This window comes from Pagrus pagrus (assembly GCF_965226575.1).
Source record: "Pagrus pagrus genome assembly, chromosome: 16".
NCBI classification, from domain to species: Eukaryota; Metazoa; Chordata; class Actinopteri; order Spariformes; family Sparidae; genus Pagrus; species Pagrus pagrus.
Window position 1 is genome coordinate 17338042 of NC_140200.1, and position 16886 is coordinate 17354927.

Genomic DNA, 16886 nt, shown 5'->3' on the forward strand with positions numbered 1-16886 from the left:
CAAATGAATGAATGAATTGAATATTCTCGGTACAGTTGGGGAAAAAATGTCTGGAGGCCTCCAGTTTACTGTATGATTTCATGAAAGTAAAGTTTTCTGGCACATTTTTCTTGAAGGTTTATATAAAAAGAGAAAGACGTCTTATATGATCAACTCTCATTTAGGCGACCAATTAAAGGAAATCACGCTTTTCAAAAAGTGCAGCCATAACTACATGACAGAGTATATTAAGACTCCAAGACTCCAGACTGTTACTGTTAAAAGCAACTATTTTTATTACAACAGTACATGTATATACAGCAAAAGGCACAGTAGAAATATAGATATGGAAGGAGAGCTGGTGCAGTTGGTGTGGGGGTTTTTGGTGATGGTTGGAGATTTAGAAGCACTTCCTGTGGACGATGGAGGGGCCTGCCTCATCGTACTCCTGCTTGCTGATCCACATCTGCTGGAAGGTGGACAGGGAGGCCAGGATGGATCCGCCGATCCAGACGGAGTATTTCCTCTCAGGGGGAGCGATGATCTGAAGGGGAGAAGCAGAGGTACAGGTTGGTTTTTCGCAACATACTTAACTGAAAACACTTCCTGTTTACTGGATTTAACCAGTCGGTGGGCTCACCTTGATCTTCATGGTGCTGGGGGCCAGAGCGGTGATCTCCTTCTGCATACGGTCAGCAATACCAGGGTACATGGTGGTACCACCGGACAGCACATTGTTGGCGTACAGGTCCTTACGGATATCAATGTCGCATTTCATGATGCTGTTGTAGGCAGTCTCATGGATACCAGCAGACTCCATACCTGAGCAGGTGAGAGGAGAAAGGTGAGTGTTTAGGAGCCTGATGGTAAATGTGTGCTTACACAAAAAGAATTATTATTATAATGGTTCATGGTTATAACCCATGATTATAATTCAAGTTAAGCTAGACTTTTACTGAATACCAGCCATTAGATAATTAGAAAAGGAGATAAAAATCTTAACTCAAACTTTGGCCACTAGATGGAGTAAAGTCACATGAACTGTCTCAAAGTCACATGAAACCCCATCATGTCTAAACGTGACCTGCAGACTGAGTGGAGTTTCACTCAGAGTAACTGTGTCTGCCCTCAGGACTCACCGATGAAGGAGGGCTGGAACAGGGTCTCGGGGCAGCGGAAACGCTCATTGCCGATGGTGATGACCTGACCGTCGGGCAGCTCGTAGCTCTTCTCCAGGGAGGAGGAGGAGGCGGCGGTGGCCATCTCATTCTCGAAGTCCAGGGCAACGTAGCACAGCTTCTCCTTGATGTCACGCACGATCTCACGCTCAGCTGGCGGGAGAAAAATGTCACAGTTTAGTCGACCAGTCCCGCATAATATCTCTCTGAGCCATACATCGATGTTTATGAGGCTCAGCGCTGTATCCTCCTTATCTTCCTTGTCTGTTTATACTGAAAGATTAAACTAACGTAATGCTGTCTCTCCAAAATGAAAACTTTTATTCATTAGCAATTCAATGAGGGGTTTCACTCTTATGCCGTAGCCAAGGCCTTCTTGGTGTGACTGGTAGCTTAACGTTAGCTTGGGGTGGTGGATGTTAGCTTAACGCTAAACTCAAAGTGAGACTTTCAAAATCAATAGCCATACTAATTCTCTCTGACATGAATGACAAGTTGGATTCACACATTATATATGAGAAATAATACACTTGCTCCATTAACTACTACTATTTGGTCAAGTATAAGCAGCAGGCTAACGTTAGCTGGCCCATTGTGGCTATTTTAGCTAACGTCAGAAATTATATGCTAAATACCTCAATTATGCTAAAAAATGTAGAGTTACATTTATAAGAAATAAATCACACTATATTTGAATTTAGTACACTTAGGGTTTGCTAGGCCTAGCCAACGTTGCCCAACATGGGCAAATTTCAGCTTCACTATCAGTCACTATAATACATTGGCTACTTAAACCACATTTCACAAGGAAATAGAGCTTATTATCATTTTTGTGACTTCTTAGGTGACTTAGTGGGCTAACATTTTAAATAGCATACAAAAAAACAAAATGATGCCATCTTAAAATTAAGCTAGAAACAGGATATAAAGTAGTTATAATTAACTCCGACTCCATCACTTAAATAATTCAAATGAGCTCACATGTTAATGCATCAACAATAATAATCCAATAAAACCTCTGAAGGGGTGATAATGAACATGTTTGCTTTTGATATTTTAAGTAGGCCTGTAATTTACCACTGCCTGTAATTTGTCATTTGTAGTTAACTCCAGAAAACCTACAGGCCTATTCTTTATATAAATCGTCTAGTGTTTGTTCTGTCTTCGTACCAGTTGTGACGAAGGAGTAGCCACGCTCAGTCAGGATCTTCATCAGGTAGTCAGTCAGGTCGCGACCGGCCAGATCCAGACGCATGATGGCGTGGGGCAGAGCGTAACCCTCATAGATGGGCACGTTGTGGGTCACACCATCACCGGAGTCCAGCACAATACCTATCAAGAAAAAGAAGTTTGTCAGAACATATACAGTGAAGAGTGCATCTTTATCTGCCTGCAATGTTGCAGTCAAGGAGTTTCAAGTCCTTGGTAGAGACTCACCGGTGGTACGACCAGAGGCGTACAGGGACAGCACAGCCTGAATAGCCACATACATGGCAGGGACGTTGAAGGTCTCAAACATGATCTGGGTCATCTTCTCCCTGTTGGCTTTGGGGTTGAGAGGGGCCTCAGTCAGCAGGGTGGGGTGCTCCTCTGGGGCCACACGGAGCTCATTGTAGAAGGTGTGGTGCCAGATCTGTGGAACAGGAACAAAGAAGAATATGTCAGGGACTCAGTTTCATATATGTAAAAAGACTCAAAAGAAAAACATATGGAAGTGCAATCTCACCTTCTCCATGTCGTCCCAGTTGGTGATGATGCCGTGCTCGATGGGGTACTTCAGAGTCAGGATACCCCTCTTGCTCTGGGCTTCGTCTCCCACATAGCTGTCCTTCTGACCCATACCCACCATCACACCCTAAGAACGAAGCAAAGGCATATTGAAACTTAGAAACACTGAAAGACACTGAAACTGAATCTTAAAGAAATCTTTCAGAAACTCGTGACCTTTTCAGTTTTCCTACCTGGTGACGGGGGCGTCCAACAATGGATGGGAAGACAGCACGGGGAGCGTCATCACCGGCGAACCCAGCCTTGACCAGGCCAGAGCCGTTGTCGCACACGAGGGCGGTGGTCTCGTCGTCGTCACACATGTTTGGTCTTTTTTGGGCTGGCCTTCTGTACGGGACAGCGGATGGAAACAAAACATTCGCTCAGACAAATGTTTTATTCTTGCCTGGATCAGGAGCTTCTATTACTGTTAATGTCAAAAACGCAATTTTTCCTTTTTTTCTTCATTGTGCTTGATTAAGTTTCCACAGTACTTTGTTGAGTCAACCTGAGAAACTATGTAGCACCATGTTCAGTATGACGACACCTCTGAGTGCCCTAATCTCCTCTCTGAGTCTCACAGCTGCCTGAAAAGCCAAAACGGGACATGGCTCGACCCCCCACACACTCACCCTCGCTGGTCTATTTTCAGCCTCGGGACCCTTGTCTCTCCCTCCTCCGCCCCCACAACCTCCCCCTCTGTTTTTCATCGTAAAGCCAGAGCCAGTTAACAGCTGATGCGGTGTGTCTTTTGACAAGTGGCACCGGACGCCTGGGTCTCTCCTCAGCTGTTGCCACACAGTGGACTCCTCTGTTTGGAGGCAGGCCATGTGCTCAGATCTTTCCAGAATCTCTGGACAGTCTGCATCCCAAGTGGCAGCATCCCCTCTGCTGCTGCAGCTTTCTATGCAATGCTTTTTTTTGCATGGAGCCAAACAGGTTTAGAGGGAAAATCAAACATGTATCCCTCCCATCCTTTCTCTGAGGTTGTCCTACAAGACTGACTCAGACACATTAGGAAACGCATATCTTATTTATTAATTTAATCACACTTAACTCAGCATTATCAACACTATATTTCTGGACAATATTGTCATCTCAAGGTAATACAACTTGCTTAAAATGATTTCAGAGAGGTTAATCTGTGGTTTCAACAGTGTAATACCCCAAAATACATTTGTATTACTTTTTGAAACTACTACTACTTTTTTTTTCATTTAAAGGGGCACTATGTATTTTTAGAGAAGATATTCAAACTCAGAATTTTGATATTTACAATTTTAATGAGGTGATAATACAAACTCTGAATAAACAAGCTGTTCTCAGGGGAAAATAAGGTCCCCAGAACACTGTTTGAAGCTAGAAAGGTGGCAGGGTCCGCCACATATAAACAAAGTAAAACAGTATGTCATTCTGTTGTCCTTTAAGGTCATTAAGTTTATTAAGTTTATTCAGTCATGAAAACGAAGAGAGTTTTCTTCTGATTAAAAACTCACATCAATATTGTTGCATTTAAAAATAGACTATTTTCATTTAATTAGAAAAGCCGACATTGAATTAAACATCTCTTTTTGAAGAGTGTCTTGGCCAAGAAAGGCAGACTAGGCTTTGATTACTGTGAGTTTGAAGCTTCTTACAGCATTGAAAATTTCCATGAAACTGAATTTTTATGATTCTTTTCAAACATTTAATACATTTTTTTTCTATTTAATCTAAAGATTTGTTCTAAAGTTTTCCTATGTTGTATCTTATCTAAGTTAAAGTTTCACGCCTGCCACTCCTCCACAAGCATCATTGCATCCTACACCTCAGTCTGTCCTAGTCTCCAGAGTGCAGCTCCCTGAATCCTGATATCCTGACCACCACCAGTTTTCTCTTTTCCTTTCCTTCTTTAAACTTTTCTCCCCTCTCTCCTATGCTCATCTCTCGTCATTCCTCCAACACGTTATCAACTCTGATCACAGAAACATCTTCACGCTGGAAAAAAAAAAATATCCATGTTGTGGCTGTGGCCATCATCCTCCCTGATCCCTACTGTCCAAACACCAACAAAGCAAGAAGACTGTAAAGGGACTCACCAAGTTGTTACCACAAGACTGGAGTTTCCACTGGGACAAAGGCCGACGGTGCGAGGAGGTCCTTAAATATGTCCTTGCATCCTTAGGCTGGGGGCCGGTGGGCGGGCTCAGGAGTTCACACAAGCCCAAATTAAGTGCTGCTTGGCAAAATGGTTCAGTAAAGTGGATCCCGTGTCAGGGACGCCACCAGACTGGAGGGATGTTGTCTTGGAGACGAAAGCCAATGGACAGATTAAGGAGTAGTGTTCAGTTTTATGAGGTTTGTTGCCTGGATGGTGGCTAATTTCAGCAACTGATGAGCTCCAAGACACCCGTAAATCACAACATGAATGACTGAGACAAATATATATGATTTGTACATTATATGAGACGTGTTAGGTTACGTTTAGAATGAATATATGTCCTTTAAATTTAATGTGACAGATAGATTGAGGCACTCAACTGCATTATTATCATCTTCTGCCTCATACAGCAGCATCTTTCTCCCACTCATACTTTATGGAGCTGCCCTTTAGGTCCCAAAGGATGTGTTAATATGACTAAGCTCAATCAGGGCACTGGGGATGTGGGTGATTGCAGGGTGTGATGGATATCTGAGATCTTGTCTGGTTAAGGAGCCGTCTAAGGGGACCTGCCTGTGACTGTTTGCCAGTGTCGTGGCATGTGTGAGGAGGGAGGGGGGCCATAAACATGCCAGACAGCTGAGGGAGAGGGAGGTTGGGGAGCTGAGGCCGGGGTCCAGACCTCCAGCAGATGACAGATCCCGGGGATCGCCTGGGCCGTTCTGAGCTCTGATTGGCTCCAGTGTTTCCTTTTAGGGGAATGGTGTGTCAACAGGTGCCAGTGGCTGCTTGTCGCCGCAGACCGAGGCGAGAGCTCAGGGTCCTTATTCGTCACCTCGCACTGCCCCCACAGTGTCTACGTCGCCCTGCTGGAGCCCTACCAGGCTGCTGTGCAGTGCCATGAGAATGTAAATACCACTTCGACCATCAACACTGAAATATTCCATTTGTAGCCGTGTGCTGTAATGTACATCAGAGAGAGATGCTACTAACCTACTTGTCTACTTATATTTTGAGCTTTTACATAACAGAGACTTGAGTTGAGTTGAAACTGGAGCTTGTTTATCAGTTTTGCTTGAAAAAATACTTACAGGATTTATAGATTATTAAAATAGTTCCTGATAAATTTTCTGTTGATTAACTAATACATTAATTGACTTATTGTTTCATTCTACAGGGATCTCGGTCGCTCAGAAATGTACTTTACCAATCACAAAAAAGACTGACAGAATAATAGAATAATAACAGAATAAGACATAAGTGGATACGATTGATATGTCAAAACAGAGGACAACAGAAAGCATAGCTTAGATGTCATTTTTAAGCTATGGTCAACAGAGGATTTGCATGAAGTTTTATGTATCGTCTGTGGTAATGAGGTTTCCTTGAAATCTGTATACCAACCAAGATAGTCCCAGGAAAAAGAAGTACTCTGAAGGAAAGTATAACTTGGGATTACATCTCCAAGAATGTGTCAATCCTGTACAGACGTTGGACGTACTAAGCATATGTTACGTGTAGTCATGAGGAAATACTCAGGAATGTTTTGCCCTCTGATGGTCTGGAATATCAGTTTGTGGTAGTTGAAGTATTCAGATCATTTAATTAAGAAAAAGTGGCAATACCTACAATACCACTACAAGGACACCCATTAGAAGCACAAGTATCAGCAAAGATCAACAACAACGAGAAAAAAGGTATATATGTTATTATATTAGTAGATCATTGTGTGTTATTAATGCACGTCCCACAAGTGTAACCCACCGTGACATTATCCACTTTTTGTACAACTGTTTTGAGGCCTAAAATTTGGCACAACAGCCATCGCCATCTTGGTTTTTCCGAGCCATAAGTGACCATAAACAGAAGTAGAAGAAGAACTGAAATGTGCAGTTGAGACAATAAACTCAATAAGAAACTGTTTACTGAGGTAATAAGTCAAGTGAGAAGTAGAGTCTATTTCTCATAAGCTTCCATTCAGTCAGACTTCTTTTTGAAACCAATGGAGGCCCCCCCCCCCCCCAAAAAAAACAACACTGATTCCGATAATCAGTATACAGTATACAGTATACAGTACATACATGTAAATGTATGTATCATTTACTTTTACTTGTACTTTTGATGCTTATAAATTGTCAGAAAAAGTCTTTTAAAGTACATTTAACATCAGATACCTTAAGGTTTTAACCAATTACTATTCGTATGCGTGACTTTCACTCTAACCAGAGTAATATTTAACATTATATCTTTACTTTTACTAAAATATGACTTTTGGGTCATTTTTACAACACTGTGTTACAGTGAACTTTAACACTAACAACAGAGTGTTTCAAGTATTTGATTAGCAGACTGTCTTTTTCAAGGATAACTGCATAACATTGTTGAGCAAAAAGTAAAAGTCAGAGACATCACGTTAGTTTTTGGATGAAACCGGCGCTGTGTTTTGTCAACAGCTGCCTTGAAGTCGACGAAGCACTTTTTGGCAGAGTCCCGTCTTTATCACCAGGTCTTTATCAGGATAAGGCAGACTGGTCTTTAATGGGTCATGGTTTTGAGGGACATTCGTCCTTATAAGGGCATGTAGGAAGCACACGGTTCGTGTCCTGACAGCTGCCCCCTCCGCTCTTCACCCCCCCACCTCCTCCAACACACACACATGCACACACTTCAGCAGCTGTTGGCAACAATTGCTTTTTAACAGTCAGTCCTACTTGGACAGTGGTTTGTTTACCATCGGCAATACAAAGTTATACATGTTTTTGTTAAATGGTAAAAGAAAGAATGCAGGTGTATTTAAAAAAAGGGGGCTTTTTGCGCCACATTCATTGCATGTTGGTTGCTGAAAGACCTCTGAATCTAACCTTGTACAGAAATGTTAGAAATAATTAAATTAAGCTGATTACTTTCACACAGTATAAGTGGCTTACTTGTCACAATTTTTAGACTATAGATAAATGTATTCCTGAAATGTTCTACAAACAGGAGTATTTCAAGCTGAGCAAAAATGTGTTTTTTTTATTTTATACACAGAGATGACTAAATGTCTGATATCAGTTGTCTTAGTGTGCTTTTTTTTTTGCTTGATTTTGACTAAAATTATTCAAATATTTCACTGCAGAGGGGTAAATATGATAAACAGTCCACTGACAATGAACAAGCAGTGCTGTTCTTGGCACCGACAGCCGTTATCGTAATGTGCCACATGCCTGCTGTAAACAGCTGATGGCTCACCAGTGTTTGACAAACTGCATGCTGGCTGACATGTTAATCAGAACAATCACATCAGCAGCTATAATTGTAAATCATTATACAGTACATGAGCTTGAGAAAGGGCACAGGATAAATTGGCTCCTCCAAATGTTGCCATCACCTAAAATTATCTCCCTAAAACAAGACTGAAACCTGCTTTTTGAGACTAATAACAATGTTGATATTTTAGAAATTCCTGTTTATTCTCTGACTTCTTTACTAAACTGATCAAATTCCTTAACTACCCATGAGTGGAATACACTTCTCAGCATCAGGAATTACAGGTTTACCAAACATGGCCAGAAACGACCAATCATCCATGCAGTTCCCTTCTGTATCACTGTTCTTTGAATGTATGACAGGGTGTGTTTTACTGAGTGCTGAGGCCTGTGTAGAACAGACACCGTCAAGCACTGCCAGCAGTTTCTCAGATAATGTCAGCTCTATAAATATATGGGGTGCTTTGAAAGTTTCCATGTCAGCGCTCCATTGTCCTGCTATGAGGGGATCTACAGGCCCGCAGGAGTGTGTGGTTTGTGAGTTAGATAGAGAGCTGCATGAGGGGGTGTTAAATTGGCAGTCTCTACAGGAGAATTACAACAGCATTAGAGGGGTACTAAAGTGACACCATGGGAAAATGATACACAAAGGTTAATTGATATAACATAGTACATTTATTTTAAGTCCCTGTATCATCAAGTATTTTTTGGGCAATAAATGTAATTAAGTATCAAATGTAAAAATGAACTAATACACATATTTACATTTAAAGAAACATTTTCATTTTTTCAATAGCTTCCAGGTCATGTGGCATCTGGCATAATTAAACATCTTGAATTTCTGTTGAGATTAAAAATGGGGACATTGAGTTACATAGATATCATGATAAAGAGGATTGGAAGGCTTATTCGAGTATAATCATTTGATTTTATGTTTAAATTGGACAACTTTTAGGCCAACAAAATAATACATTAATAAAATATTCAGTATAAATTTGATCCTGTGTACCCGGAAGTAAAGCGTACTGTATGCGCGACTCCACGCATTCTCATTGGCTGAGCCATGGCAACCGGAGTGAGCCCATAGCAACGTTCCACAACGCAACTCAACTCAACAGTTATTACCACAAATGTAGACAACTAGCAAGCTAGAGCTTTAACACGTATTTTAGTGATAACGTAAGTTATTAAAACAAAAAGCACAAAGTATTAGTAAACGCAAATACTCGCTTTTTTTCAAAATGGGGGACAAAACTCGTCCCAAACGTATTTTTATCAACGACGTCGACAGGTATTCCTCCAAACACATCGCCAAGGTAATGTTAGCTTAAGAAGTGGTGAGCTAGTCTTTTTGTCAATGTAAAATGGCGTGCTGTTCGCTTGTTTACAGTTTATTGTCTGACTTACCTGTACTTGAACAGTTTTTATCGACCTGCGCTGCCGGGGAAAGCTCGGAGGAGGGAGAAGAACAGACGTTGGCCTCCCCTCAAGGTGAATCTGCTTTTCAGATAGTGGGAACTGTGTCTGCTTCCTCCAGAGATGACAAAGAAAGCTTTCTACTTGAACAGTACACGGTGAGTCAGGCGTTCAAACCCCGTGTCATTCTTTGGTTTGACTAGAGAAATGCGAAAAATAATATTTTAATACAGTATCTTTACGCTTGCTCAAGTATGACTTTTTTAGTACACTGTCCGTCCAGTACTGTCCAACTTTGATACAACAGTCTGTCTGGAGTCATTTTGCATAAAGGGTAGTTTTACTTTTCAAAATGTGAAGTACTTTTTGTTGATAATACTTTTAAGATTTTAAATGCAGGACTTTAGCTTGTAATTGAGCAATTTATATTGTGGCATTGGTACTTTTACTGTACTTGTTACCACTGCTTACATTAACTATAACAACGACAATGCAAATTAAAGACAATGTGTAAACTGGGTCTCTTTTGGTAGTCACCAACTCAAGCTGAGCTTCTTGAGCGCCTGCTGGAGTGTGATGTCGTTGTGTACAACATCTCAGAGAGTGGCACACAGCAGCAGGTTGAAGAAGCAACATGGGCAATCACAGGTAAGGTGTAAGTAGGCTTATTACTAGGTGAACCGAAAAATGTAAGCCTATAGCTTATAGTTTCCTTGATAATTCTTGTACTTCATTTCTTTCTTCTACAAACAGCCCTTCATGCTGAGAGGGAGAACTTCAAGTCTCGGAAAATGTTCATCTTAGTCTCCACCGTGATGACCTGGGCCCTGACCAAGCCGCAGAATCCGGTGAGCCGGCAGGAAAATGTCGCCAAATTGTCGAGTTGTACTGCGGATAAAACACAACCAACATGATTGATTTTCTCTTTTCAGGATGAAACAGACGTTCTGCTAACAGAGGAGGAATTCAGAAGAAGAGGGCCTCATCCCAACTTCAAAAACCACAATAACCTGGAGAAACTTGTGCTCAAACTGGGCAGAGGTGTAAGAGCATTACTTACAACATACTCAAAACATATTCCAACGGAGTGGTAGCATTTTACGGTAACAGTACCAGGAAAATGAATTTAGTTATAAAAAGATAAATACTGGAAAAATGCCTGTAAACCTTATAGAATTGTTTTATCTTGCTAACCTTACAGAAGGGGACCAGACTTACTGGCTATGTTGTAGCCAGCGGTCTTCAGTACGGAAAAGGAGAGAACCTCTTTCACTACTTTTTCAAGGTAGATATTAATGCAATAATAACTCAGTACACTGTGTGTGTGTGTGTGTGTGTGTGTGTGTGTGTGTGTGTGTGTGTGTGTGTGTGTGCGTGTGTGTACTGAATGCCTAAATTGCAATGTCATCTTCTATGAAATGTTTTTGTATTTTTGAACAGGTGTCTTGGTTGATGCAGTATCCAAAAGTTCCTCATTTTGGAGAGGGCACAAATTACATCCCAATGATTCATGTTTATGACCTTGGAGGGTGATTTTAATTTACAATACTTCTGCATATATATATATACTGTTTATTTTTAGAGATAATTACTGCAGGACTAAACTGTGTTTCTTTCTCAGAGTTCTCCAAAATATCATTGAACTCAAGCCAAAGTCAAAGTACATTCTTGCTGTCGATGACTCCAAGAACACTTTAGAGGATATTGTGAAGGTAGCATGAATGAAGCAAGGCATAAAAGAAAATGGATAATACATTTGTTGTTGTTTTTTTATGACTACAGCTGCAACAATAAGTCGATGAATGGAAGTCAATTAATTGCAAACTATTTTGATAATCAATTAAATAGTGATCGACCGTTATATATGATATGATAATGATTATTATTTATCACAGAGACAGATAACTCTGGAAGCAATATACATTCACAGTAATATGGGAAATATAGTAATATTTGCAGCCCTACTTATGAATCTATAGTGAACTTTCTACTGTGGTCGGCAGAGACAAAATGACAAATCAAGTCAATCAGTCATTCAATGACACATCAAAATATTAAAATGATTACTGTTATTCTCTGACTCTTTACTCTTCAGATGATAAGCGATACACTTGGGCGGGGAAAACTGAACAAAGTACCAGAGCAGGAAGCAATCACCATGAAGGCTTTTAAGGTACAGTATGCCATTTTTTACTTTTTACTCATTTTAAATAAGGTAGAATCTCATCTGAATTATTGCACAATCACTCTTATTAAATTTATTTTTTTATTTAAATTTTTTCATTTAATTTAATAATAATGCTCTCAGTGTGGCAATCCAACCTTGAAATGCTCATGCACAAAAATACCACATTATCAAGCAATTAGATATAAAGCTGCTGTTTCTTGGAAAGTCAATTGAAGGCTACTTTTGTACTTTTAAAAAATTTAATAACCACCCAGCTTTAGTACAATTTAACAGTAATAGAATATACTATTATCAGTTTTAAATGGACAGTTAGGCTTTGCCCCTTAAAAAAATGTCTACTATCTGACACAGATGAAGCAGCACTAGACGTTATGTGTCTAGGATGACAGGGTTACATCTGGGTTAAGAATCAACACACATTAATTTACATATGAGCTGTAACTATCTTTAGTGGCTCTTAATACAGGATCAGAGAAACCTCTTGATGTAACCTGCGGTTGTAATAAAGATGCAGTTGGCCCTCTATGGCACATCATGGCATGTTCTACCAGTAAATATTCAATATCACACATACTGTGTTTTCGTTTCAGCCTGAGGAATTGGACTACCTCAGTATCAACCTCCGCCTGGATGCTTTTATCATCAAAGACTCCTTCAGTCTCCGCTGGACGTCTGAAGCTGGGATGGTAGAAAACATGGAGAGCATCGTGGAGGAATACAAAGACACCAGGCAGCTACTTGTGAGTGTTCAGCTCCTTCAAATAAAGACATTTTACAAACACAGTTGAATTTTGATGCCACTTGACACTTGATACACACTTGATACACACAAGAGTGTTTGAGAGTTCTCATTATTTTGCTGTATAGAGATAGCAGATTCAGCTGATTAATGACTATATTTGATATGTTAAGGAAAAGCCCACAGATCTTTTTCTGTTTGAGGTGGAAACACAAAATTTGCTGTGGAAACTGTCAAGACATGTGGCTGCACATGGCAAAATCAACCTTCTGTTACTCTGGTGTACAGTATGCCTTGATTAAATGTGTATTTCAGGCGTAAAAGCTACTTTGATACCAGCTTAAAGCCACCAAGGTTTTGTCTTGTTTCTATTTTGTCTCCCTAGCCAATCAAAATCTGCCTGGTCGGACCTCCAGCTGTGGGTAAAACCACCGTTGCGGAGAAGCTGTGCAGTCATTACCAAATACACCACATCAGGATCAAAGAGGTCATAGAGGAAAAGATCACACAACTGGTCAGTTGAATCAAAGAATTGCATTTTCAGACAGACTTAATTTTTGTCTCAGAGGAAATGTACTGCCCTCTTGTGGAAGTCTTATTTTGCAGTTGGAGACTCTTACAGGGCATCAATGATGCTGAACAAACACATACTCATATTCATTTGTCACGCTTCTTTCCATATTCTGCAGAAGGAGATAGTGGATAAAGCTGAGCCTGAATATGTCAGCGAAGACGTAGCAGCAGCTGCCCGGAAGCAACTGGAAGACTTTAACATGAGCATGGAAATGAATGCAGGTTTGTTATACTGTAGAACCACAGTCCCACATAAGAAATACCATATTCAATGCCTCAGAAAGCCGTAAAGTAGACATTGTGTATTTATTAACATTTCAAAAGTCATGAATGTTTAATTACGGCAGTCTTTGGATTACTTCAAACTTATACTGTTGATAAAAGTGGGAAATGGACACCCAGTAACAGGCCTGATGTTGAATTGACTTAATAATAAATAATAATAATGACGTTTTTAAGTGAAGTTTTTATTTTTCATTTAACCTTTCTTGGTGCACAACGCAACAACAAAACAATGTGGGCCCGGGGTCATTTTAAGATAAGATAAGACAGAACTTTATTCATCCCAAGGAAGTTGTTGTACAGCAGTTGCAAATATAAAGAGTATAAATATATCAGTACATCTGTGTTTGGAGTATTAATGGGTTGTAAAGGTTTTAAATGACTGCCTTGGTCCTTTAGGTCGACTGGCTGGTAATCTACTTGTTGACATTTTGCAAGAAAAGCTGAATTCAAAGCCATGTAGTAACCAAGGATTTGTCCTTGATGGATTCCCGAAGACTTATGAGCAAGCGAAGCTGATTTTCTCTGGTATGTTTGATCCATTCATTTAATTACTGTAAAATGTATTCATATTGATTACACTAATATTGATGTGGCGTTTTTATCATTCAGATGAAGACACAGAGAACCAGGAAATGATGCTCAAACCTGTGTACAACCAGAAGATCACACCAGGTTGTTGATGTACTTCTTACAAAGATAGAAAACACACCAATCAGTTGTTACAGCAGAGGATCTTATAAAATAATCTTAAAACTAGCTCACCAAAACTCTCTTCACACCTCTAAAAAAACAAAACATTCAGTCAGTTTCATCGTCTTATTCCACTTGTTTTATGTTTTGCAGAGCACGTTTTCGCCCTGAATGCGACGGATGATTTCCTGACAAAGAGAGCGCAGGGACTTCCACAGAGAGTGGCAGAGAAAATGCGATACACCCAGGAGGAATTTGTGGCTCGCCTGACGAGATACAGACAACTCGGCACTGCAGAGGAAACCATGCTGGACTACTTTGATGAGCTCGAGATTCACCCGGAACTTATCGGTACTGTCCTCAAAGACACATCAAAGTTTAAAGGTTACTGGAAGATGCGTAAATGGCAAGAAGTTACCAGAATATTGAAGAAATTATAGCAAAGAAAAGAGTTGGAGTATTAGAAGCACACTGGTGTGTCTATCAGCACTTTGTGTTGCATTTTATGATGCGGCTATGAAAAATGTGACTATGTCTTAAAGCCCATTTGTAGTCTTCTTCTTGTACTAGAGCTTCTTGAAATGAAGATCACATTTTATGTAATTTCCTTTGCTTCATATTTCAAGAAGCTTGTTGCTTCGTCATTCAAAATTGTTCTGTTTGAAGGAATAGTTAAACATTTTTGAAATTAAGCTTATTTGCAGTCTTGCCAAGAGTTAAATCAGCATTAAAAAGCTCTATACTGTACAGTAGCTTGATTTTATTTAAAATCTAGGGCTGCAACTAACTATTATTTTCAATTTGTTTGTTTTTTTCTTGATTAATTGATTCGTTGTTTGGTCTACAAAATGTCAGAAAATTTCGAAAAATGTAAATGAGTTTGTTTCTCAAAGCCTAAGATGTCGTCTTCAAATGTTTGTTTTTTGTCCACAACCCAAAGATATTCAGTTTACTGTCATAGATGAGTAAATAAACCACAATATATTTACATTTAAGAAGCTGGAATCAGATTTTTTACCTTACCTTGCCATTAATCTATCTCATTGTGTGCTGTCAACCTCATGCTGACCTCATGGCAATCAACATAACATTCAGTAGTGAGGCTTGTAGAAGTATATTTTTAAAATAAGTATGCCTTTTCCTCTCCAGAGGTCACGACAGGCGATTCAGAGTACACAGACGTTATGAAGAAGATCACTGAGATGGTGGGGATTCCCAAGAATTACGGCCCAAGTCCAGAGGAGCAGGAGGAGGAGGACAGAAAGAAAGAGGAAGAGAAGAAGAAGAAACTGGCTGCAGAAGCTGCTGAGAAGAAACGCAGGAATGAAGCTGCACTGGCTGAGATGGTTGCTCAGTACGAGGAGTGGGTAAGTGGAGAGAGGAAGCCACAAAAGTGTGTCATACCAGCATTTAGAGAGGATGTATAGACGTAATGAGTAAATAGAGAGTAAATAATGACAATGAATTGATATTTTTTGTAATTTTTTTAGCAGAATAATTTGTCGGAGCTGCAGAGACAGGAGTACGAGCTTCTGGAAGCTCGCTCTCTTCCTCTGAGGAACTACCTGATGAAGTACGTGATGCCCTCGCTCACTGAAGCCATGTTAGACTGCAGCAAGATCAAACCAGGGGACCCCGTCGACTTTTTGGTATTTACACAGTAGACCTTTAACAAATATAAGAGCCTTTGTTGAAAATGAGTGAACTGACACAGCGGTTTTGTTTTGTTTTTGCAGGCTGAACATCTGCTAAAGAACAAGCAACAAGGAGAACAATCCTAGCAACGAGGAAATGTTCCATTGCATGGTATTAAATTACAGCATTTGAGGCGCTGATTATTCTAAATTTATTAACACGATCAACAGATGATTGTAAAAATGAAAAAAGTAGTGCATCAGTGTTACAGGATCAAATAAATAGTAACAAACGTGATTAAGAGGTTGTAAAAATGTGGTCATTCAAGCAGTTTATCTGTCAAAACATCAACAAAAAACAATTTTCTGAACTTGAGTCACCTTCAGTCACTCCTTAAAAAGTGTTTTTGATCATAACGAAAGGCTTTTGTAACGCATAGTATATTGTTTAATAGTTGTCATTTATATGATCATTTATAAGCCACTGATAAGAGAAACTTTTGGGTTAGTGAGCCATTACTTGTCAAATCAGTAAATACTCCTACACACTTCAATCAAATATACAGTGTTGTAAAAAAGTACGCAAAAGTCATATTTGAGTAAAAGTAAAGATATTGTGTTGAAATATTACTTGGTAAAAGTGAAAGTTACCCATACAAACGGTATTTAAGTAAAGTATGGATCTGATATTAAATGTGCTTAATGTGCGCATTCAAAGCAAGATATGTTGATACTGTATGATATTGGTCAACTGATTACTCGCCTGGATGATTATCAAATCCAGTACGTTTGTTTTCTTTTGTTTCATTCTTTTTTATTCTGATTGCTTTTCAGAAGGTCAGATGCCCCATCAGAGGGTCTTCTTTGTGAACTAAATACTAAAAAAATCAACACATTTATAATGTCAAGATGGATATAGATATATAGATATGTCAAGTAAGCAGGAGTGCAAGAATGTCAACTAGCTGCCGGAGTGGAAAGTAAAGTATTGGTTCCAGCAAAACTATGACTAGTTTCATTCAGTAAAATAACCAAGCGTCAGTCAATAT

General features: G+C 39.6%; 2 protein-coding genes across 4 annotated transcripts; one reads left to right on the forward strand and one right to left on the reverse strand.

The window, feature by feature from the left end:
• Positions 1–251: 251 nt before the first annotated feature.
• Positions 252–9743, reverse strand: actc1a (actin alpha cardiac muscle 1a). Of its 2 annotated transcripts, none has more exons than XM_084377754.1 (8): positions 9720–9743; positions 3119–3272; positions 2884–3012; positions 2595–2790; positions 2328–2489; positions 1119–1310; positions 620–801; positions 252–523 (listed from the first exon to the last, which is right to left on the reverse strand). In XM_084377754.1, the coding sequence occupies exons 2-8, from the start codon at positions 3245–3247 to the stop codon at positions 380–382; spliced, it is 1134 nt and encodes a 377-aa protein (XP_084233880.1). In that variant the 5' UTR covers positions 3248–3272; positions 9720–9743; the 3' UTR covers positions 252–379. The 2 variants fall into 2 exon arrangements, with proteins under 2 accessions (XP_084233880.1, XP_084233879.1); XM_084377753.1 differs by lacking the exon at positions 9720–9743 and adding an exon at positions 5003–5123.
• On the forward strand, positions 9390–16135 carry LOC311271848 (adenylate kinase 7-like). Of its 2 annotated transcripts, none has more exons than XM_084377750.1 (18): positions 9390–9628; positions 9734–9886; positions 10262–10376; positions 10482–10576; positions 10661–10771; positions 10930–11013; positions 11169–11257; positions 11350–11440; positions 11824–11901; positions 12507–12656; positions 13041–13169; positions 13345–13450; positions 13910–14038; positions 14123–14185; positions 14357–14554; positions 15353–15570; positions 15697–15852; positions 15940–16135. In XM_084377750.1, exons 1-18 carry the CDS (start codon positions 9554–9556, stop codon positions 15982–15984), a joined length of 2085 nt encoding a protein of 694 aa, XP_084233876.1. In that variant the 5' UTR covers positions 9390–9553; the 3' UTR covers positions 15985–16135. The 2 variants fall into 2 exon arrangements, with proteins under 2 accessions (XP_084233876.1, XP_084233875.1); XM_084377749.1 differs by having other exon boundaries at positions 9391–9628; positions 15694–15852.
• The last annotated feature ends 751 nt before the right edge of the window (positions 16136–16886 follow it).

Coding starts and splice junctions, on each gene's coding strand:
- actc1a (XM_084377754.1), bottom strand. CDS start 3,247: ATGTGTGACGACGACGAGACCACCGCCCTCGTGTGCGACAACGGCTCT. Junction 3,013..3,118: donor TTGGACGCCCCCGTCACCAG/GTAGGAAAACTG, acceptor CTTCGTTCTTAG/GGTGTGATGGTGGGTATGGG. Junction 2,791..2,883: donor ACTGGGACGACATGGAGAAG/GTGAGATTGCAC, acceptor CCTGTTCCACAG/ATCTGGCACCACACCTTCTA.
- LOC311271848 (XM_084377749.1), top strand. CDS start 9,554: ATGGGGGACAAAACTCGTCCCAAACGTATTTTTATCAACGACGTCGAC. Junction 10,377..10,481: donor AGCAACATGGGCAATCACAG/GTAAGGTGTAAG, acceptor TTCTACAAACAG/CCCTTCATGCTGAGAGGGAG. Junction 11,902..12,506: donor TCACCATGAAGGCTTTTAAG/GTACAGTATGCC, acceptor TTTTCGTTTCAG/CCTGAGGAATTGGACTACCT.